Here is a 16,667-nt window from a genome sequence, read left to right on the forward strand (position 1 = left end):
CACACACACAGAAAAACCCGGCGGGTGAAAACGGCGACGGTTAAAAAGTGAGGAACAAGACGGCAGTCGGAAAGCAGAGGTGACCGACAGACACAGTCAAGAAGCAAAGAGAAGAATGGAAGGAATAGAATAGAATAGAATCCTTTATTGTCCCCGAGGGGCCACAAAAACTTTCAGTAGCATCCACAAAATATAGGACAGACATCATACAAAGGTGACAAGAGAAGAAGAATAACAATATACAATATCCACAGTGTTCGGTAGCAAGAGGGCAAATATACAAGATTACAGTACAGCAGAGGAAAGAGTGTGTGTAGAGGTGCATGTGTATGCGTGTGTGTGTGCACGTGTGAGTCTGTGTGTGTGCGTGTGATGGAAGGGCGGGCGGGGGGGGGGGCAAGAGGAAATGGATGGAGGGGCAGGTTTCTAAATTACAGGGTCTGTACAACAAAGAGTCCTGAGAGAAGGGAGGAGAGGAGGAGGAGGAGGAGGGAGAAGGCTGTACCTTCAGCTGAGTTGCCAACTGCTGCAAGACAGGAGAAGAAGGAGAGAAGAGAAGGGTTGATGTTACGGCGCCGCAACAGAGCAAAGCGGGATTAGAGAGGTCAAGCACTGTTTTTTTGCAAATCCACTTCCGTGTTTGCATGCGACACTTTTGGAACGTTACCGAATCAATTCAGGAAACAGAAAACAGTCATTAGAGTGTTATTAGCTTGCAGTCATCAGCTTAGTACAGTTATTGACATGAACATAAAGTCTCATTGAGGAGATTTTGTTTTTTTTCTGTTGTACCGACTCACTACTGTAGGATGTTTGCTGCAGTTTGACACTCGTGCACGTGTTTTGCTGAACTCCTTGATCTTCATCAAACCGGCACCAAAACATGGCACCAGGATGCTTATTATTCACCAAAACACAGTTTCAAAGATCAGTTGCTTCAAAATTGGGATAATCCCAATCACACGTCTAGATGAGAATTATGAGAAATTAGTACTATAATAATTGCTTAGTATGCATGTTGGGTGATAAGAATAAATTGCAGCATCTCTCTTGAGAGTAATTTCAAACAAAATAGCTCAATTACTGCTTTATGAAATAAACGAGGACCAGAAATATAAAATCACTTAATACAGGGGTTCCATTCAAAATATTACACTATCATTAAGTTAATTGTCAGTTACAGTTTGAAGCTTTTTAAACATTTTAATTGGTATAATTAAGGCCTGTGGCTAGGAAATGACTACAAACATCTGTTTTAATTAAATATAATGGATTTCCATGACATCTGAGCTGAAGAAAAATTCATGGAAAAAAGGCTTTTAATGTCATGTTATGTGCAACATCATAAAAATATTTAGGAGAAGCTATGATTGAATACACTGTCCATTGAATTCCTCTTTCCTAAGATGCACTTGTGTGATAAAACCTCCCATCTTGTGTTAAACCGGCTGAAAGTGAAGATACAGTGGTTGTTTCGTTGTACTGACTTCGTTTGAGAGATACCGGGACGTTCCCCATAGCGGCTCCGTACTCATTGGCGACCTCGCAGACCACGCCCTCCTTCATGATCTCTGCTGTGGCCTGGAGAGTCAGGGTGCTCACCGCCTTGTTCCCTTCCACTGTAACCGCCTGGGGTGAGGGAAACACGGGAGAAAGAGAACGAGTGAGACGGTGAAGCTTTCGCATGCTCTTTCCTCATGTCTGTCGTTCAATTCAAACTCAAAGCAGATATTTCTTGTCATTTATGTTTAGTAGCATCCTGTTACTGTTACACTGGACACAGCTGTGACTATTTCTCATTGGTTTGTAAAAAGAAAAAAAAAAAAAAGGCTGGTGATTCAAATTTAAATATTTCTCATCTTTGATCTTCCTTAAATCGCTATTTGCTTCTGACATTATCCAGTTATTCCAAAATATCATTAAAGTTGTAGCTCGCCTTATTGCTTTATACAATATTTTAATAATGAAACCGTATTCCGTCTGTAAACTTCTTTAAAGCGGTTCCATGAGGGATCTCGCACTTTCTTCTTTTTTTATAACTTTTTGAAGTTTAGCATAAAAGTCTACTGAGAAGACGTTAATATGGCATGAAAAAATCACGCTTCAAACTTCTCATGCTGCCTCGAATAAGAAAAGCAAACAGCGGAAGCCACAGCCTGTTTTCAAATCATCTTACGTTCCCTTCCAGGAAAAAACAACAGCTTCAGTTTACCGAGTGGTGCCAGTTCATTCCTAAAAACCAGTGACGCAAAAACTGACGCGTGTTTGTCTCAGCTTGTCTTGGTCGTGTTTTTTTTTTTTTTTTTTTTTTTAAATAGAGACCTCTTTTCCTGGGGGCTTCCAGTTGAACTGAGGGATGGGAACGCCGTAGGCTGTGCACTTCACAGTCACCGTCTCTCCTTCCTGCCCCACCTCGGCGATAGCCGGAGTCTCGATCACTGGTTTTCCTGAACGGGAGTGGAGAAAGCGTTGCATAAACAAAGTGAACAATGCAGCTAAAACTCAAGCGCGTGCACACACACACACACACAGTTCCATGTCATATTGTTGCTAATCAACCAGAGAGGAAAAACAGCAAACAGCTCTTAGCTTCTTCCACACCAAATACACAACCTTCTTCCTCTAACTCAAACAATGCTGTGCCCACCCACACGCTGACCATTGCGTGTGTGTGTGTTTGTGTGTGTACAGTGTCGGTATTGCAGGATGTGTAATTTACCAAGAACTGTGCTTGGAGGACAGTGTGAAGTCTAATCTGTTTCCCAGCTTTATGGCATGAGGCCACACACAGCTCACTGCGACTGTTGAGGGATAAAGCTCTTTAAAGTAGCAGGAGAAACACATGACTGTGAATTTCTGACTGTCTGGGTGCAACTGACGATGGAGCCAGTCGACGTTTCTGACGATGACAGAATTGCCAAAAAAAAATTTAATAAAAAGTAATTCAGGTCTAATAGTGAATATGCTGAGTTCTTAAAACACATATTTCAGAACTGGCTGTAATGCAAATGCAAAGCGCCGACGCCCTGGACAGTTAATCTGAAATGTATGTTTTAGTACTGTTGGAACAACAGGAATGGGAGGAATGGGGTTGTTTTATTCACTGCAGCCTCCAGTACCTGTTCAAAATATTTAGTACTGTGAAAATTCAGGAAGTCCAACATTCAGCTAAAAATTACTTCTAATAACTACCTTTTGTTTCTCTGTTGATGGGAGAGAGAGGGCAGCTCTGCCTCGCTTAGATTTTCAACTACATTTAACATAAAACAACAGGTAAAAAAATTTTGTCCCCTATGCAGACTAAAACTTTTAAAAGGAAAGCAAATTTTCAAACCTTCCCCCAACAGATAGCACCCTGGTGACTGTGCTTTATGTTATGATGTGTAAAAACAAAAAAAAAAACAACCAAGATAAAAACAAGCCGGGGGGAATTTCTTACTGTAGTCCAAATATTGCACCATTAACTTTCCTGCGGTCAGCTGAGCTCGCCTGTGTGTGAGTGCAGTCCGTTACCTTTGACAGTGAGGTTGACACTCGACTGAGCCGTCAGTCCTGGCACCGTTGGAACGGCTCCAACACACATGTACTCTCCGGCGTCTTTGTAGGAAGCTTGAAGTATTGACAGAGTGCCGTCCTGAGAGAGAACCTCGGATCCCTGGAGGAACACAAACACACAGAAGTGAAAACCAATCGGACTCACACCGGCATCCCTCCGCTGTACTTCTTTTTCGCTCTCTGTGTGAAAGTGAGAGCCGCACGGCACCGCGAGCGTCTCGTTCTGAGGCACGGCTCTGCGCTGGGAAAGCAAAGGAAGAAACTTCACAGCCTCCGTTTGAAAGCGCAGCGATAACAGATCAAAGTTAGTCCGCCATGATGAACCTGACGTCTGAGATTCTTCGCAGCCTCTTCTCAGAGGGATCAGTCTGTCTAAGAACAAACACTCCGCTCAGAAAACCAACAGCTGGTGAGTTTTCTATCACACCCAGGAGACACAACAATAGATACACAGGCTACAACAACAGGTTCGACACTGAACCAAACAAGTGGAGAAACAGAGATGAATACCAATCGCACAGGCTCGCACTGTCAGGATGATGCGTGTGTTTACAGTATCAAGCTGCGGAGATATCACCAGATATGGTGAGGATGAAAAAAAATGTGCATTGTCACAGAAAACGAGAGCAAGAGCTCAGTAAAAAGAAGACAACTGAAAACCAGCTAAAGAGCTAATAACTTCAGCCATTCACCGTAAAAATGATGCAAATTGCAGATTAAAGTAACCTTTTACCACTTACAGGACTTGGCATGAGTAAATCAGCCTTTGAACATTTATGATAACAAATTGTTAAAACAAAAAAACAGCAGAAAGAAGAGAAATACAGATATGCACTCCAAAGATTTATGCTGTGGGCTGATCCAATCAAGACTGGAAACAGTCAGGGACACAAAGTTTAAGTTTTTTACAATCACATACCATAAAAAAAATGTAGCCCAGATTTAGCTAAAGTCATAAGAGAGATAATGAAGACATGTGCTGTGAACATAAATCCTGTCATGTGTGATAAAAACAGCTACAAATTGCTGGAAAAAGGGCTGAACCGCAAACACAAAATGCCCGCCTGCGAAGCTCAAGAAGGATTCATGACTGGTTAATATGTAACTCTAATAACTTTGCTTTTTAAAAGCTGTTATCTGAATTTACATAGAAAAAAACCCTCCTCTCACAGATGAGGTGCACTTTCATGACCTTGTGGCGATTCCAGGCTCTGGATTATGCATCAGACCGAGTTAAAACACAAACTGTTTAAGAAAAATACACAACAGAATAGTTTGGAGTATTTTCAGAAAAAAAAAAAAAAAACAACAGTGAGAGGAGAGGAGGGAATAAAGAGTGAAAAAAAAATGACAGCGCACACCTTTTTCCACTGGACAGTGTGTTGAGCAGAGGCCTTGGTCTTGCACTGCCACTCCACTTTGTCTCCAAACTTGACAACTTGAGACTCGGCAGGAGTCACGCTCACCGGGTCGATGTCTGACAGAGAGAAACACACAGCTCAGCCCGAAGGAAGCAGACACCTGCAAACACGCTGCCTTCTATACATTATGAGGAGATGAAGAAGTGCCACTTCAAATCAAAAGGGCCCTCATCACTGAAACAACCATGTAATAGAGTTCTGAAAATAGCAACGCTAAGCAGAATTTTCTTCTTTTTTTTTTATACTGAGAACAAAGCTAATACACTCACTCTGAAGTTAAGCCCATTTTGAAGCCCAAGTTAAGCCTATTCCATGCTTTTTTCTAAGCTATCACCACTTAATGTGTGTGATAAGATCAAATTAAACAGCGTGCTCAGGATAACATTAAAGTAACAGATGAACTGTGAAGAATTGAATTTGATATTGCCCGGCTAAAGGGATTCCATTAAGGCTCATTCCTTTCTAACCTTTTTAATGCTAAGATTTACTGATGAAAAGGAGGTTCACTGCAGTGCACAAACAGGAGGGGAGACGTGTTTTCTGTGTGTTTAATTAATTGTGAGCATGTAACTGCGGTCCACTCACAGTTGACGGTAAGATCTACCGTTCCGCTCAGTTCGGCATCCAGGTTATCGAAATCAGTCGCTTGGCACTTGTATGAACCGGCGTCTGTGCGCTTGACAGATTTCAGTGTCAGAACACCGCCCTGGCCTTGGAGGCTTTTACCCTGAATGTGGAGGGACAGGAATTATGAGTAAGGGTAAAGATTTACCAAAAAACAAAACAAAGTTAGGGTTTTACTCTCTTGGACAAAACGTACATCTTTAGTGAAGTCAAACTCTGGCTGGGGGTTTCCGTCAGTCTCACATTTCATCGTGACGGCATCCCCCTCTTTGATCGGCTCAGCGTTGAGCAGTTTAAAGGTCGCCGTCTCGGAGGGATCTAGACGAACAAGAACAGACATGGAACAGGTGAAAATTCCTTCAACGGTGACGTTTGCACTGTAATACTTTGCACCATTAATCACGTATGAGCAATACATTCCTCATAACATAGTTTACGACCCCCTCCTCATTCGCTTCTGTGGAAAATCTCAAATTCCACTCTGGTCGAGGCTTAACTCGAGTGGTGAGCAAGAGGAGAGGTATGCAATGACAGTGATACTCTCAGGATGGGAAACATTCAACAATGAGGGTTGGTTTTCAGATTGTTTTGGATGTTAAATTCAATTCTTCATTAGATTTACAGTTAAATAATCAATTTTTGAGAGGCTGCAATTTAACTGTTCATTTATTGTCGAGAACTGAGTTCGATTGCGTTACTGTATATTGAGAGGTTCTTCCCCACTGTAACGCTTTGGCCAAAATGTGAGAACCACCTCTGAAAATGACACCGTCTCAGCTCTATGAATGAAATTGTGGAATCAAATTTCTGCCAAGCTCAGCTGTGCTTTTATATTTAATTTTTTTTAATCAGTAATTACCAACTGTGTGTGCTAATAGAAACCCTTTCATACGTCCAGTTCCTGTCAGAACTCCTGTGCCTTTATTCACTCCTGCTGTTTGTATAAAAGGTACAAAAAGTAACCGTGCTCCTCAGGAAGCTTTCCCTTATTCATGATCTTTCTCTCCTCATTTTCCTGCCTGGCTTTAATCACTGACACTTTCCGGGAGCTGACAGGGGACGTCAGAGTCAAGCGGTCTGGTTTTCTCCGTTTTAGATTTGAAAAATGAGCTCATGACAAAACTGACATCTGATCAAAAGGTTTGATTTGAAAAACCTTCAAAAATTATAATGAGAAGTGAAAGATGTTTGGTTGAACGCCCTCGTCACAGATTAACTGGGCGTAATCTGCCAACCGCGGTGCGTTTCGCCCGGACACTCACAGTAGAGGTTGATGGTGATGGTGTCGGACTTCTTCTGTTTGATCTGGTCTCCCGGCATGCTGTACTCCACGGTGCACTGGAAGACCGAGTCCTTGTCGGCCTTGGTGGGCTGAGCGTACAGGGTGCTCTTGATGGTGAACAGACCTGAGGCCTCCTTCACCACAGAGGGGACCATGTAGGTCTCTAACAAAGACAGGGAACATTTCTTGAGATGAACGACCTCAGGCGGTGGCTTTACAGAGCTTTGGAAACATAAGTTCATATCATTAACACTCAGCGGAGCGACACATACTCTCCCGCTTGTCTTTGACCTCAGGGAGGGGCTGGTCATCTTTGAACCAGATGATCCTTGGCTGAGGGTGGCCATTCATCGTCACGCAGGTGCCAATCTGATACAGAGGGGGAAAATGCAGGGTTTGTAACTGATAAAAGTAGCAAACAACGTCGCACTTGTGCAAACACGCAGGAGCTGATCGCTAACCTCTGAGCTGGTAGACTGTCCCACGGAGATGGCCTGAACTGATGTCTTTATGAGTTCTGGCTTCTCAGGAGCAACTGTAACAGAAAGAATAGAGCAAATGTCCTTACTAAATCACTATGACTCACTGGATGAAGAAGTTCTGATATAGAAGCAAAAGCGGGCACTTTACTTCCATATTTGTTGCTGTTGACCTTGTTAGTAAACAACCAACTTCATTTTTTCCATTAGGACCGAGTTCACTTCAGCTGATAATAGTGGAAGCACAGAGAAACCAAAACAAAACCCAGAAAACACACTATCTCTCTTTTGCACACTCAACCACAGGTGTGAGCGCTTCCTCCAGTTCCTCTGCTTCATTCTCGCGCTCACTTGTTTCACTTGTTCACATGCAAGGTCATCTTATCTCCGCCTGCAGCTGCCGACTCCCTATAAAAATAAACAATTGGTATTTTTTCTCTCGCTCTCGGCTTGTGTTCCATAATACCATTTTTGGCATTTTCCCTCGATGCGAGTGAATGTGGGAGAATGAGGAAGGGGGGGATGACACGCATTGAGCATCTATCCAGGGATTCCCTGCTGATGGCTTTTCCACCCATCTGAGATCTGCACTCAACACTTTGTTTATCGGAACTTGTTTATCACTTTGCAAATTCTTGGTCTTTTTTTAAATGTGAAAATGTTTCTAAAACTACTTCAACGGTCGCTCTCTTTCTCTCTGCTACGCAGCCATATGCAATTAGAAGAAATGCAGGTTCCCTTAACTATTGACGTCCCGACGTGACTGCAATTTTCTGATAAAGGGATTTTAGACAGAATTCAATATTAGGCTAATCAAGTATAAAATGTACAGAACAGGAAAAGCAAGATTCATTCAATTCTGCTGTTGGGTGTTTTTTTTTTTTTTGCGGTTTCCTCTTCTATCACAGGCTTCTGGAGATAAAGATAGCAGGCTATCGGCACTGCAGCTGAACCCTCAGGAGACCTCATAACTCAGTCCCATTAAGTTAAGGCCAGGCAGACACACTATAATTCAGCCCCAATGACTCAAGTGGTCAAAAGCGAACAAAGAATAATTGCTGGTTGTGTGACAGCCTGTTTTCTTTGTACTGCGGGCATTAAGTGCATCTAAAAAAGCCTCTATTAAACATCACTTCATTGAGGCATTGTTCAACATCGACTTGCCCATTCAAAATTAATAGCTGCTTTCTTTATGAGATTGCTTTAAACTTTGGTGCCTCTGAGTGCAGAAATGTTAATAGTTAACTGGTTTTAAAAGTTGAAGCGGGACAAAACAAAGGTTTTTTTGTGTTTTGTTTTGTTTTTTTCTTTTACCCTCCCTTGACAAATCCTCCCCTTTTTCAGAGTGACTGATCAGTGCAATGTGAAACGTCAGTAAAGCCCATTCATCCTGATGCAACCTTGCGAGAAGGGTAAGGACGCGGCGGCAAGTTCCTGGGGCGGCCTTCAGCGCGTTTGAGATCAATCTGGACCCTTATTAAAGAGGGATATATGAGACATGACAGGTGTGATTGAACTATTCATCAATTGTGTCAACAGTGATTAGACTGGGGTTAATTGACCTCCGGGTAACTTATGAAAAGACACTGGCAACTCCGGGCTCTGAAGAAGGATTTAAAGACTTAAAGAAGATATGGGTTAACCAAAAAAATAAATCACAGAAGATTAAGAAGATCATGATAAATATTTCTTTCCAAAAAAATATTTGTATGTTAAGGTTTAGCATGGAGTTCATGTAACTAAGTGCGTAATGCAATCAAGTTAAATGCATGACACGGCAATTAAGAGACTTCTAAATCAAAGCATGCATGCACACACACATGCACACGTGTGTGCTTGCATGTGCCTACACACAAACACACACGCACACACACCGCATCGATTCAAGTCGTAAACCTTTAGTGACAGCGACACGTCAAGCCATAAATTCCATTCAACAGCAGGGAGAGGGGGTGGTGTGTGTGTGTGTGTGCGTGTGTGTGTGTGTGTGTGTGTGTGTGTGTGTGTGTGTGTGTGTGTGTGTGTGTGTGTGTGTGTGTGTGTGTGTGTGTGTGTGTGGTGTGTGTGTGACAAGGTAATACCGAGGTCACACTAAAGGCTAAAGGTTACTGGCTGACTTACAGAAGACTTTGAGCCAAGTTTGAGCATCTTCAACGCCGTTCGGGCCGGCGGTGACCTGGCAGTAGAAAGCAAGCTCGTCAGAAGGTTTGACGGAGGAAATGGTCAAGGTGAAGTCCTCTCCGATGGTGACCCGCCCCGCCAGCGGAGTGTCGTCGTCGCTTTTCAGCTCTCCACTCTGAGAGCGGAAAGCCACGCGTTTCCTGGTTCCCTGCTCCTCCTGACAGACAAAGACAATAAAGATGGAAAAACATTTTGTGAGGTGAATTGAAACAAATCAACGACAGAAAGTGAGGGTCTAAAATCCCTCAGTTACCTTTAAAACGGTCACTTATTAGTTTATACCATTTGTTTGCCTTTGCAGTAATAATTATTAGTCCAAATATGGAGTGACAAACAATAATACATCTAAAGATTACTCACGAAAAACCATTCCACAATGGTGTTAGTTGATGGTGGTGAGACGGTGTGTGTGCACGGCAGCTGAGCAGTGTCTCCCTTCAACACTTCCACCTTTGGAGCCACTTTCACTGTGACAGCCCCACTGCAAACTGCAAAAAAAGAACACACAAAGGGAATATTTAAAATCAAACACTTGTACAAAGCATAAAAAGCGGATGCCGGAAAAGTATGGCGTCACTGCTGTTGTGATGTCCGAGTGCACTTTACCAGGTTATACCGAAACATCCAGACGGAGAAACTCAAATATCAAAACCACAATGACTACAATGTGTCTACATTTCATTGGACTGAAAGCCCGTCTGTTTGTTTAATGCCTCCGGGGCTTCCGATTGTTGAAACACTGAGCTATGAGAATCGGAGGACTGGCATGCGGTGTGCATGAGGGACTTCGTCGGCCCTGCCTTTCTCAGCGATGCCTTGGGCGGTCTGCTTTCATCACTCCTCGTGGACACATCAGCAGCGAGCCGCAGTCTGTGATTACCCCAACAGTTTGCAACATACTTACAGCCTTACTGGAAACGCATTCATGCAAACTTTCAAGCATGCAATTTACGCCTCCCGCACACACACAATCACAACTAAAGTATCAGTAGTGCGGCTCTATGGAAAGACACACCAGAGTCAGGGTACACAGTGGACCACACACACCCAAAACTGCACTTCACTTTTTACAGAAAACAAAACTAAACCTCTCCATCTTCATTGCTAGCTGTCTGTAATAAGTAATTCAAACCAAATTAATATTTTACAGAAAAACCCAAGAGAGACAGCAATTAAGAGTAATTAAGGTCAATGTAACTACTGTCTAATTAAGACTGCTGATCCACTTCTGAAGCGCTGAAGTGTCGTGCTAATAATGAATATCTCAATATGAGTAAATCCAGAAAAAGCAGCAGCTACAGAAAGCTCTGGGTAACTGCAAATACCAGGGCTCTCGTCAAAGTATATCAACAGGGCTAAACAATCGTTAAGGGACTCAAGGGGAAGCGATAAGGCCTTTGTGACTGTCAGTGTTCCTCTTTCAATAGAGACATTAGGATGCACACTGTGTCCCAGATTTCTATGGGAGAGCAGGCAGCTGGGGCGCAGAACGAAGCGGGAATGGTTCCTGTGGGGACAGGGAACACTATAGCTCTCTGGACTCTCTGTACAACCTGCCATGGAGAGGCAACGGGGCAACTCGATTGCATTATGGAGAGAACAGACGCAGACAGACGAGAGGAAAGGCTGGATCAGGAGAGAGAGGGAGAGAGAGCGAGCTCCAGTTCTGCTGATAAAGTCACTGCAGCAAATAAAATGTCATAAATCGCATGTTGCAGTAAGACACGACAGCTGAGTTTAGTATGTAGCTGCTGTGAGGCTTTGATACTTAAAAACAAAGGGCTGTTGCAAGTAAAGAATGTTACTGAAAACACAAAACTTACAAGGCTACAGCACGACCAAATCAGAGGACCTAAAAAAAGAGAGCTAGAAAACTCCAAGTAGAAAGACTCCCAAGACTCCAATCAGGGTTGTTCCCACTAGGAGGTGAAAATGTAAACCGCCGCACCGCTGCGTGGCTCCACATCCTGTTTTCTGGTCTACCATGCAAACGACTTTCTCAGCATACTTAGAAACCATTACCTGATATGTCAGTAAAGGAAACATACACGGCAGCCATGCTCATTGCCGGGCAGAATATTTGGACAGAAATAAACTGGAACGATGAGTTTCTGAATGTGGAGCACACCGAAGACGCTCCGGTAAACAACTAGTCAGCAACATCTCCAAAATCCCTTCAAATAATGCAGACGCAACCAAAATCAAATACACTGATTAAAACGCATGAAATCTAAGACTGAGATTCATTTTTCAATTTGGGACATACACACAGTTAATGAACAACATAGCTCCCGTTTCAGTACGATAACATGAATTAATCATGCCATCAATTTCTGGACTACAAAATCCACAGCTGAATAATTTATTTGTTGTGAGAAACTGCTAAGGCTGGGGAGGACGGACTTGTGGGAATCACAGCCGTTCGACCAGCTAGGTTTAAATAACAGGGCAGAGAGACGCAGACGGAGGCGAGATGAAAGCGAGCTCAACGTGTCTAAAGAGAGATGAGAGGCGCGGCGCAGCGGCCACCTAGTTATCAGTTTTCTGTCAGTAGAAGTCGCGAAGGCTGTAAGGAAAGGCAGCGAGGGAGGATGTACAGGCGAGATAATAGGGCGAGCTGTCAAAAACACACGCTGTGGCTGCTCTGCGTCGTGCGTGTGTGCGTGTGTGCGTGTGTGTCAGTGAGGCGCATTCCACCGGGGTCAGATGATGTGATTCACCGAGACCCACAAACCATTCACGGGTCAAAGGTTAGTGGAGTGCTGACATTTGTGGAAAAGACCTCATGTCTCCGTCCAGGGTTTTATCCGTTCACTTCCTCTTCATTTATTCTTTCACTTCCCTCGACTATTTTTATCAGGCTTCGTTTTCCTCGCTGATGCTGTTTCTTCTCTTCATCCCCACACAGCATCACGCTCTCTCTAAATATTCTGGCTGCTCAGCTCAGACACTCTCCAGTGAACCAACATTAGTTTTACAAACCGAGTTTCATGTTCTAAGTTTGTCGGAGCCCGAAAAGAGGAGCCCTGTCTTTCCGTGCCAACACAAACAGCGAGCCAGAGGAACAAATGTGCAAGAATGTGCGAGCAAATGAAGCTCTGCGCTTTTTCGACAGCACTCAGAACTAAAGTGTCCTGTTGAATGGTGCATGGGCAAAGCACACACTCGCAAACGCACCACATTAAATCAAGTGACTTTCTGGCACATACACAGAGTTTAAGTCGTTAATGGGTACGGTACGTTGTCTTTAAACTAGTGAAGCAGGCTGTTTGGCTGGATCGTAAGTGTTCAATGAGAAATTATGAATTCTTGACCATCTATGTAAACGATGTCTGCAGCACAGCTACTTAGGTTATATAACACGTTCCAGTGTTATATCTTGTGTATGCTTGAGCCTTACCTTGACCCCTCTCCACTGTGTTGGAGTATTAGGAGTTCAGATCGCCCTTATCAGTCGAACCATCCAAAATCATTCCAGAACTTCACTCATGTAGAGCAGGAACAAGATGTAACACACCGCTCTTCAATAAGAGCTGCATGAACTCCGTAAAAGTGAGTGGTATTTACGGTTCAGCCCTTCCTGGTTGCCCTAGGTTTTCATGGAGGCCCCTCAATAAAAATAATTACCCATTTTATCTCTGGCGTTCATGCTGGTCCACACTTAAATCTCTCCCCAACAGTTTGATTTATTGCCATGAAATATTGACAAGACTCTAAGCCATGAGATTTTAGTGATTTTCACCTCTAACACCTTAACATTAAGATGAGTCTGGTGATGCCTTGACCCTTATGAACTCAGCACTTCCCTTCACCTTGTGATATATTGCAACATCTACAGCAATAACTAGCGCAAACTCTCAATCTGATGTGCTTTTATTAGCAACAGAAGCGGCAATAGTAATCGTAAATCCTTTCCTCCAGAAACAATGAAGCATATTTGTGGTATCATTCTGTCATATATTATTCACATTTTTTTCCACCAGTGACTGAAATTTGCAAGCATAATGGAATTTAAATAGCTGAACCCTCGCTTTCAAAGCTGTTAAAAGCTCCATCTTTTTGTTTTATGAGGTAATAATAGTAAACTTTTATCAGTCAAGACAGTCTGTGGGGGAGCAGAGAACAAACAGCGTGTTGTGGATGGCTGGGTGGTGTCGGTGTGTGAGATGAAGAAACGGTCGTGTTTACCCACAGAGTTCATTAGTGCAACATTCCTCGTTTTGCACTTCCTTTTTTCATTTATTGATTTCATTCCTGGTCTCACTGGTTTGCCTTCCTCGTTTTCCAACAAATCATCTTTGAGCGTCATTCACAATATGTTTGGGCCTCAGTGATCAATCACACGGCTGCTCTGTGTTTTACACACAAGGCAGCTGGACAGGCAGAGACAGGCAATTAAAGCATAATTAGGGAGTCCGCCGTCCAATTTGAGCCTGGAGCAGCGTGTGTGTGCGCACAGAAGTGTTTGTGTATTTAGTGGCACAGGCTGCTGTCTGTGTGTGAGTGTGTGTGTGTGTGTGTGTGTGTGTGTGTGTGTGTGTGTGTGTGTGTGTGTGCGTGTGTGTGTGTGCGTATGAGCAAAAGAGAAAGAAAGACAGAGAGTGGAGGGGGAAAGAGGGGTCGTGCAGAGGGGCAGCTTCATGGGGGTCTCGTTAGCTGATGCAGGCTAGCTAATCGGATTTGGCCAAAGAGAGGGAAAGTGTGTGTGTGTGTGTGTGTTTTGGGGTGCGTGACTGCCTTGAAAGACAGATGGGAACAAGACGGTCAGGCTGTGACCTGTACACTCACAAACACACACTCACTCTTACAGTCTATCTATAATGCATGTGATATTTATGAACCGGCCCAAAAAGCTACGGTTAAGTACATTCTGTACAAAAAAAGACAGGGGAGAAAGAAAAAAGGATCTGAGTCGGCTGTCAAAGCTGCATGGGAGAGTAAAGGAGACCCGGAGAGTCGTGTCAGTCCCACAACTGCTGAAAAGTTAATGTGAAACCAGCTTTAATACCCCGTGGCTCGTCTTGCCTTCTTCTCCCCTCAACTGATCTCCCTGCCTCCTCCATCTCTTTCTCCTTGGCCTCTTCTCTCTCACACACACTCATGTTTCACTTCAGGGGACTCATTTTGGCTTACATTTAATTACCTAACTTCATACTAACCTCAACCAGAAACATCATTTAATCTAAGATTAAAACCCTTAAAACATGTCTTTGCTTTCAAAAAAAAAAATGTCTAATTTTATGGGGAATGATTTTTATATTCCCATGATGCAAGTGTGGCATGAGGCAGAGGTCCCCACAGTGTGCCTAAAACAGGCTTGCACACACACACACACACACACGAGTGGGTTCCCCTCATTACGGCAGAAACCAGCTGGATCCCCTCTCTCCCATCCTGTTTTCCTCTCTTGTTCTCGCCTCACCTACTGTCGTATTCTGGACATCAAACCGAAAGCTTCTTTCTCCTCTTTTTTATCCCTCATTCTCAAAGAGCATTCTTTAATACCCAGAGCACGGACTTGCCTATGCGTGTAGTCTGCGCATGTGTGTGTTTGAAAACAAAGATAATGCACGTTAGCAAAAAAGAAGGGAACAAAGAAAGTAAGGAAAGGGGAGAAAGGGAGAGTGACAGAAATAAGGAAATGGAAACAACAGGCAGTGCAAAATCAGCACAACCTACATGACAGGCCCCACATTGCCCACTGGAACCTCTTCCTGACGACAGCATTCCCTTCCTCTTGCTGATAATACCTGTGTGTCTCCCCGCTAACCCAAACACCCACGAGTGACGAGTGACGGCTGCGCTCGGTATTTCACTCGGCTGCATACACCTGGATCACAACGCCCGCAGGTCCTACAGAAGTGTGTTTGATTTCAGAGGCAACTCTGCACCAAGGACTGTGCAGAAAATGGTCATTAGGAGAGAGTGTACAGGAGGGAACTGCAGGAGTGCAACAAGGCACCTGATGGATAAGGGAGCGATGCCAGTAAGTGTGTGCGTGTGTGTGTGTGTGTGTGTGTGTGTGTGTGTGTGTGTGTGTGTGTGTGTGTGTATGTCCTCTAACAGGATTAGTGTGTTTGACTGTTGGCAAAGCAAACAGTGTCTCACGGCAGAGGATGCTCAATGTCACGAGGACAGTGTGACTTTATTAAAAACAGAACAAGCAATAAAACTCCTTGGTCAGGTTAAAAACAGATTCTGGTTTGATATCAAAACACTGCATTTGACACATTGCTGCAGCCAGAGATCTATTTCTGTCTTGTTCTTACATTTGAACTCCAGTTTGTTTTTTTAAAGGGGCTGTATCATGCAAAATTCACTTTTTGTATGTTTTAACCTTGTTATATAGTTATGTACTCACCGAAAACACCCCCAAGGCGTTTTTTTTCCTTCGTGCCCGCGTGTTTAAGCTTTCCTAGTGTTTGTGCTGCTCAGAGAGGCAGCCCCTCCCGCACCCGTGAAAACGCTCTGTTTTCCCACGTTCACGTCACACTGTGAAGATGGCTCCCCTGAGCCCCCCTCCCGCAGGCCCTGGGCAATCAGCGTTGCCGCTTTTTTCTAACTCTGATTAAGGAGATAAACTTTAACCATCGTCTGAAAGCAACAGTCAAACAAGAGCAAGAGTCTGAAGGGTCTGAAGGGTCTGCGCTTGGTGAGTTTCTCACAGGAAAAGACGTTTTTGTGTGTAGAGAAGCTAGAGCTAAAGAGCTAAAGCTAGCCAGCGTATTTGTTTTGAAGCGCTGATTGGTTGAAGTTCGCTGTCAGTCAAAGTCCACAGGGGGAGAGGCGGGATTTTCAGTGAAACGGAGCGTTTTCTCTTCCGGGTTTCAGAATTAGCCCCAGAAAAAATTTTTTTCACACAAAATTACTTTTCCTTAGCGCCAAAAATAAACTATTACCATGTTAATGCCATTTCTAGGGTTTGGACTAGCTAAAAAAGCATGATACAGCCCCTTTAATGAAAGACGTGTCTAACCCATCCATCGGATCCATCTTCACACAAAAACTAACGTTCTTTTTGTTTTTCATCTAGCCTTCTATATAAGTTCTATTTTCTGCCACAATTATACTTCCACTGAAATGCAAACTGCACGCGCTTGTAATTTTTACATCTTTAAATCTTGG

At 43.6% G+C, this 16,667-nt stretch overlaps 1 protein-coding gene and 1 long non-coding RNA gene across 4 annotated transcripts in view; one reads left to right on the forward strand and one right to left on the reverse strand.

The window, feature by feature from the left end:
- bcam (basal cell adhesion molecule (Lutheran blood group)) overlaps window positions 1-16,667 on the reverse strand; it is a 53,715-nt gene that overhangs the window by 7,971 nt on the left and 29,077 nt on the right. For 2 of the 3 annotated variants that reach the window (XM_030102047.1, XM_030102048.1), the window contains exons 2-13: window positions 9,903-10,030; window positions 9,483-9,699; window positions 7,344-7,417; window positions 7,155-7,251; window positions 6,863-7,045; window positions 5,797-5,918; window positions 5,562-5,703; window positions 4,917-5,032; window positions 3,514-3,655; window positions 2,323-2,447; window positions 1,488-1,629; window positions 506-526 (exon numbers count right to left, since the gene is read on the reverse strand). In XM_030102047.1, coding sequence (XP_029957907.1) covers window positions 506-526; window positions 1,488-1,629; window positions 2,323-2,447; window positions 3,514-3,655; window positions 4,917-5,032; window positions 5,562-5,703; window positions 5,797-5,918; window positions 6,863-7,045; window positions 7,155-7,251; window positions 7,344-7,417; window positions 9,483-9,699; window positions 9,903-10,030 — 1,509 coding nt within the window. The remainder of the gene's footprint in view (window positions 1-505; window positions 527-1,487; window positions 1,630-2,322; window positions 2,448-3,513; window positions 3,656-4,916; window positions 5,033-5,561; window positions 5,704-5,796; window positions 5,919-6,862; window positions 7,046-7,154; window positions 7,252-7,343; window positions 7,418-9,482; window positions 9,700-9,902; window positions 10,031-16,667) is intronic. The other variant, XM_030102049.1, reaches the window with a different exon arrangement.
- Window positions 58-14,080, forward strand: LOC115396274 (uncharacterized). Its single transcript, XR_003932368.1, has 3 exons — window positions 58-339; window positions 1,461-1,468; window positions 14,047-14,080. It is a non-coding gene; the product is annotated as an uncharacterized LOC115396274 (long non-coding RNA).

The sequence above is a fragment of the Salarias fasciatus genome, chromosome 11 (genome assembly GCF_902148845.1).
Source record: "Salarias fasciatus chromosome 11, fSalaFa1.1, whole genome shotgun sequence".
NCBI classification, from domain to species: domain Eukaryota; kingdom Metazoa; phylum Chordata; class Actinopteri; order Blenniiformes; family Blenniidae; genus Salarias; species Salarias fasciatus.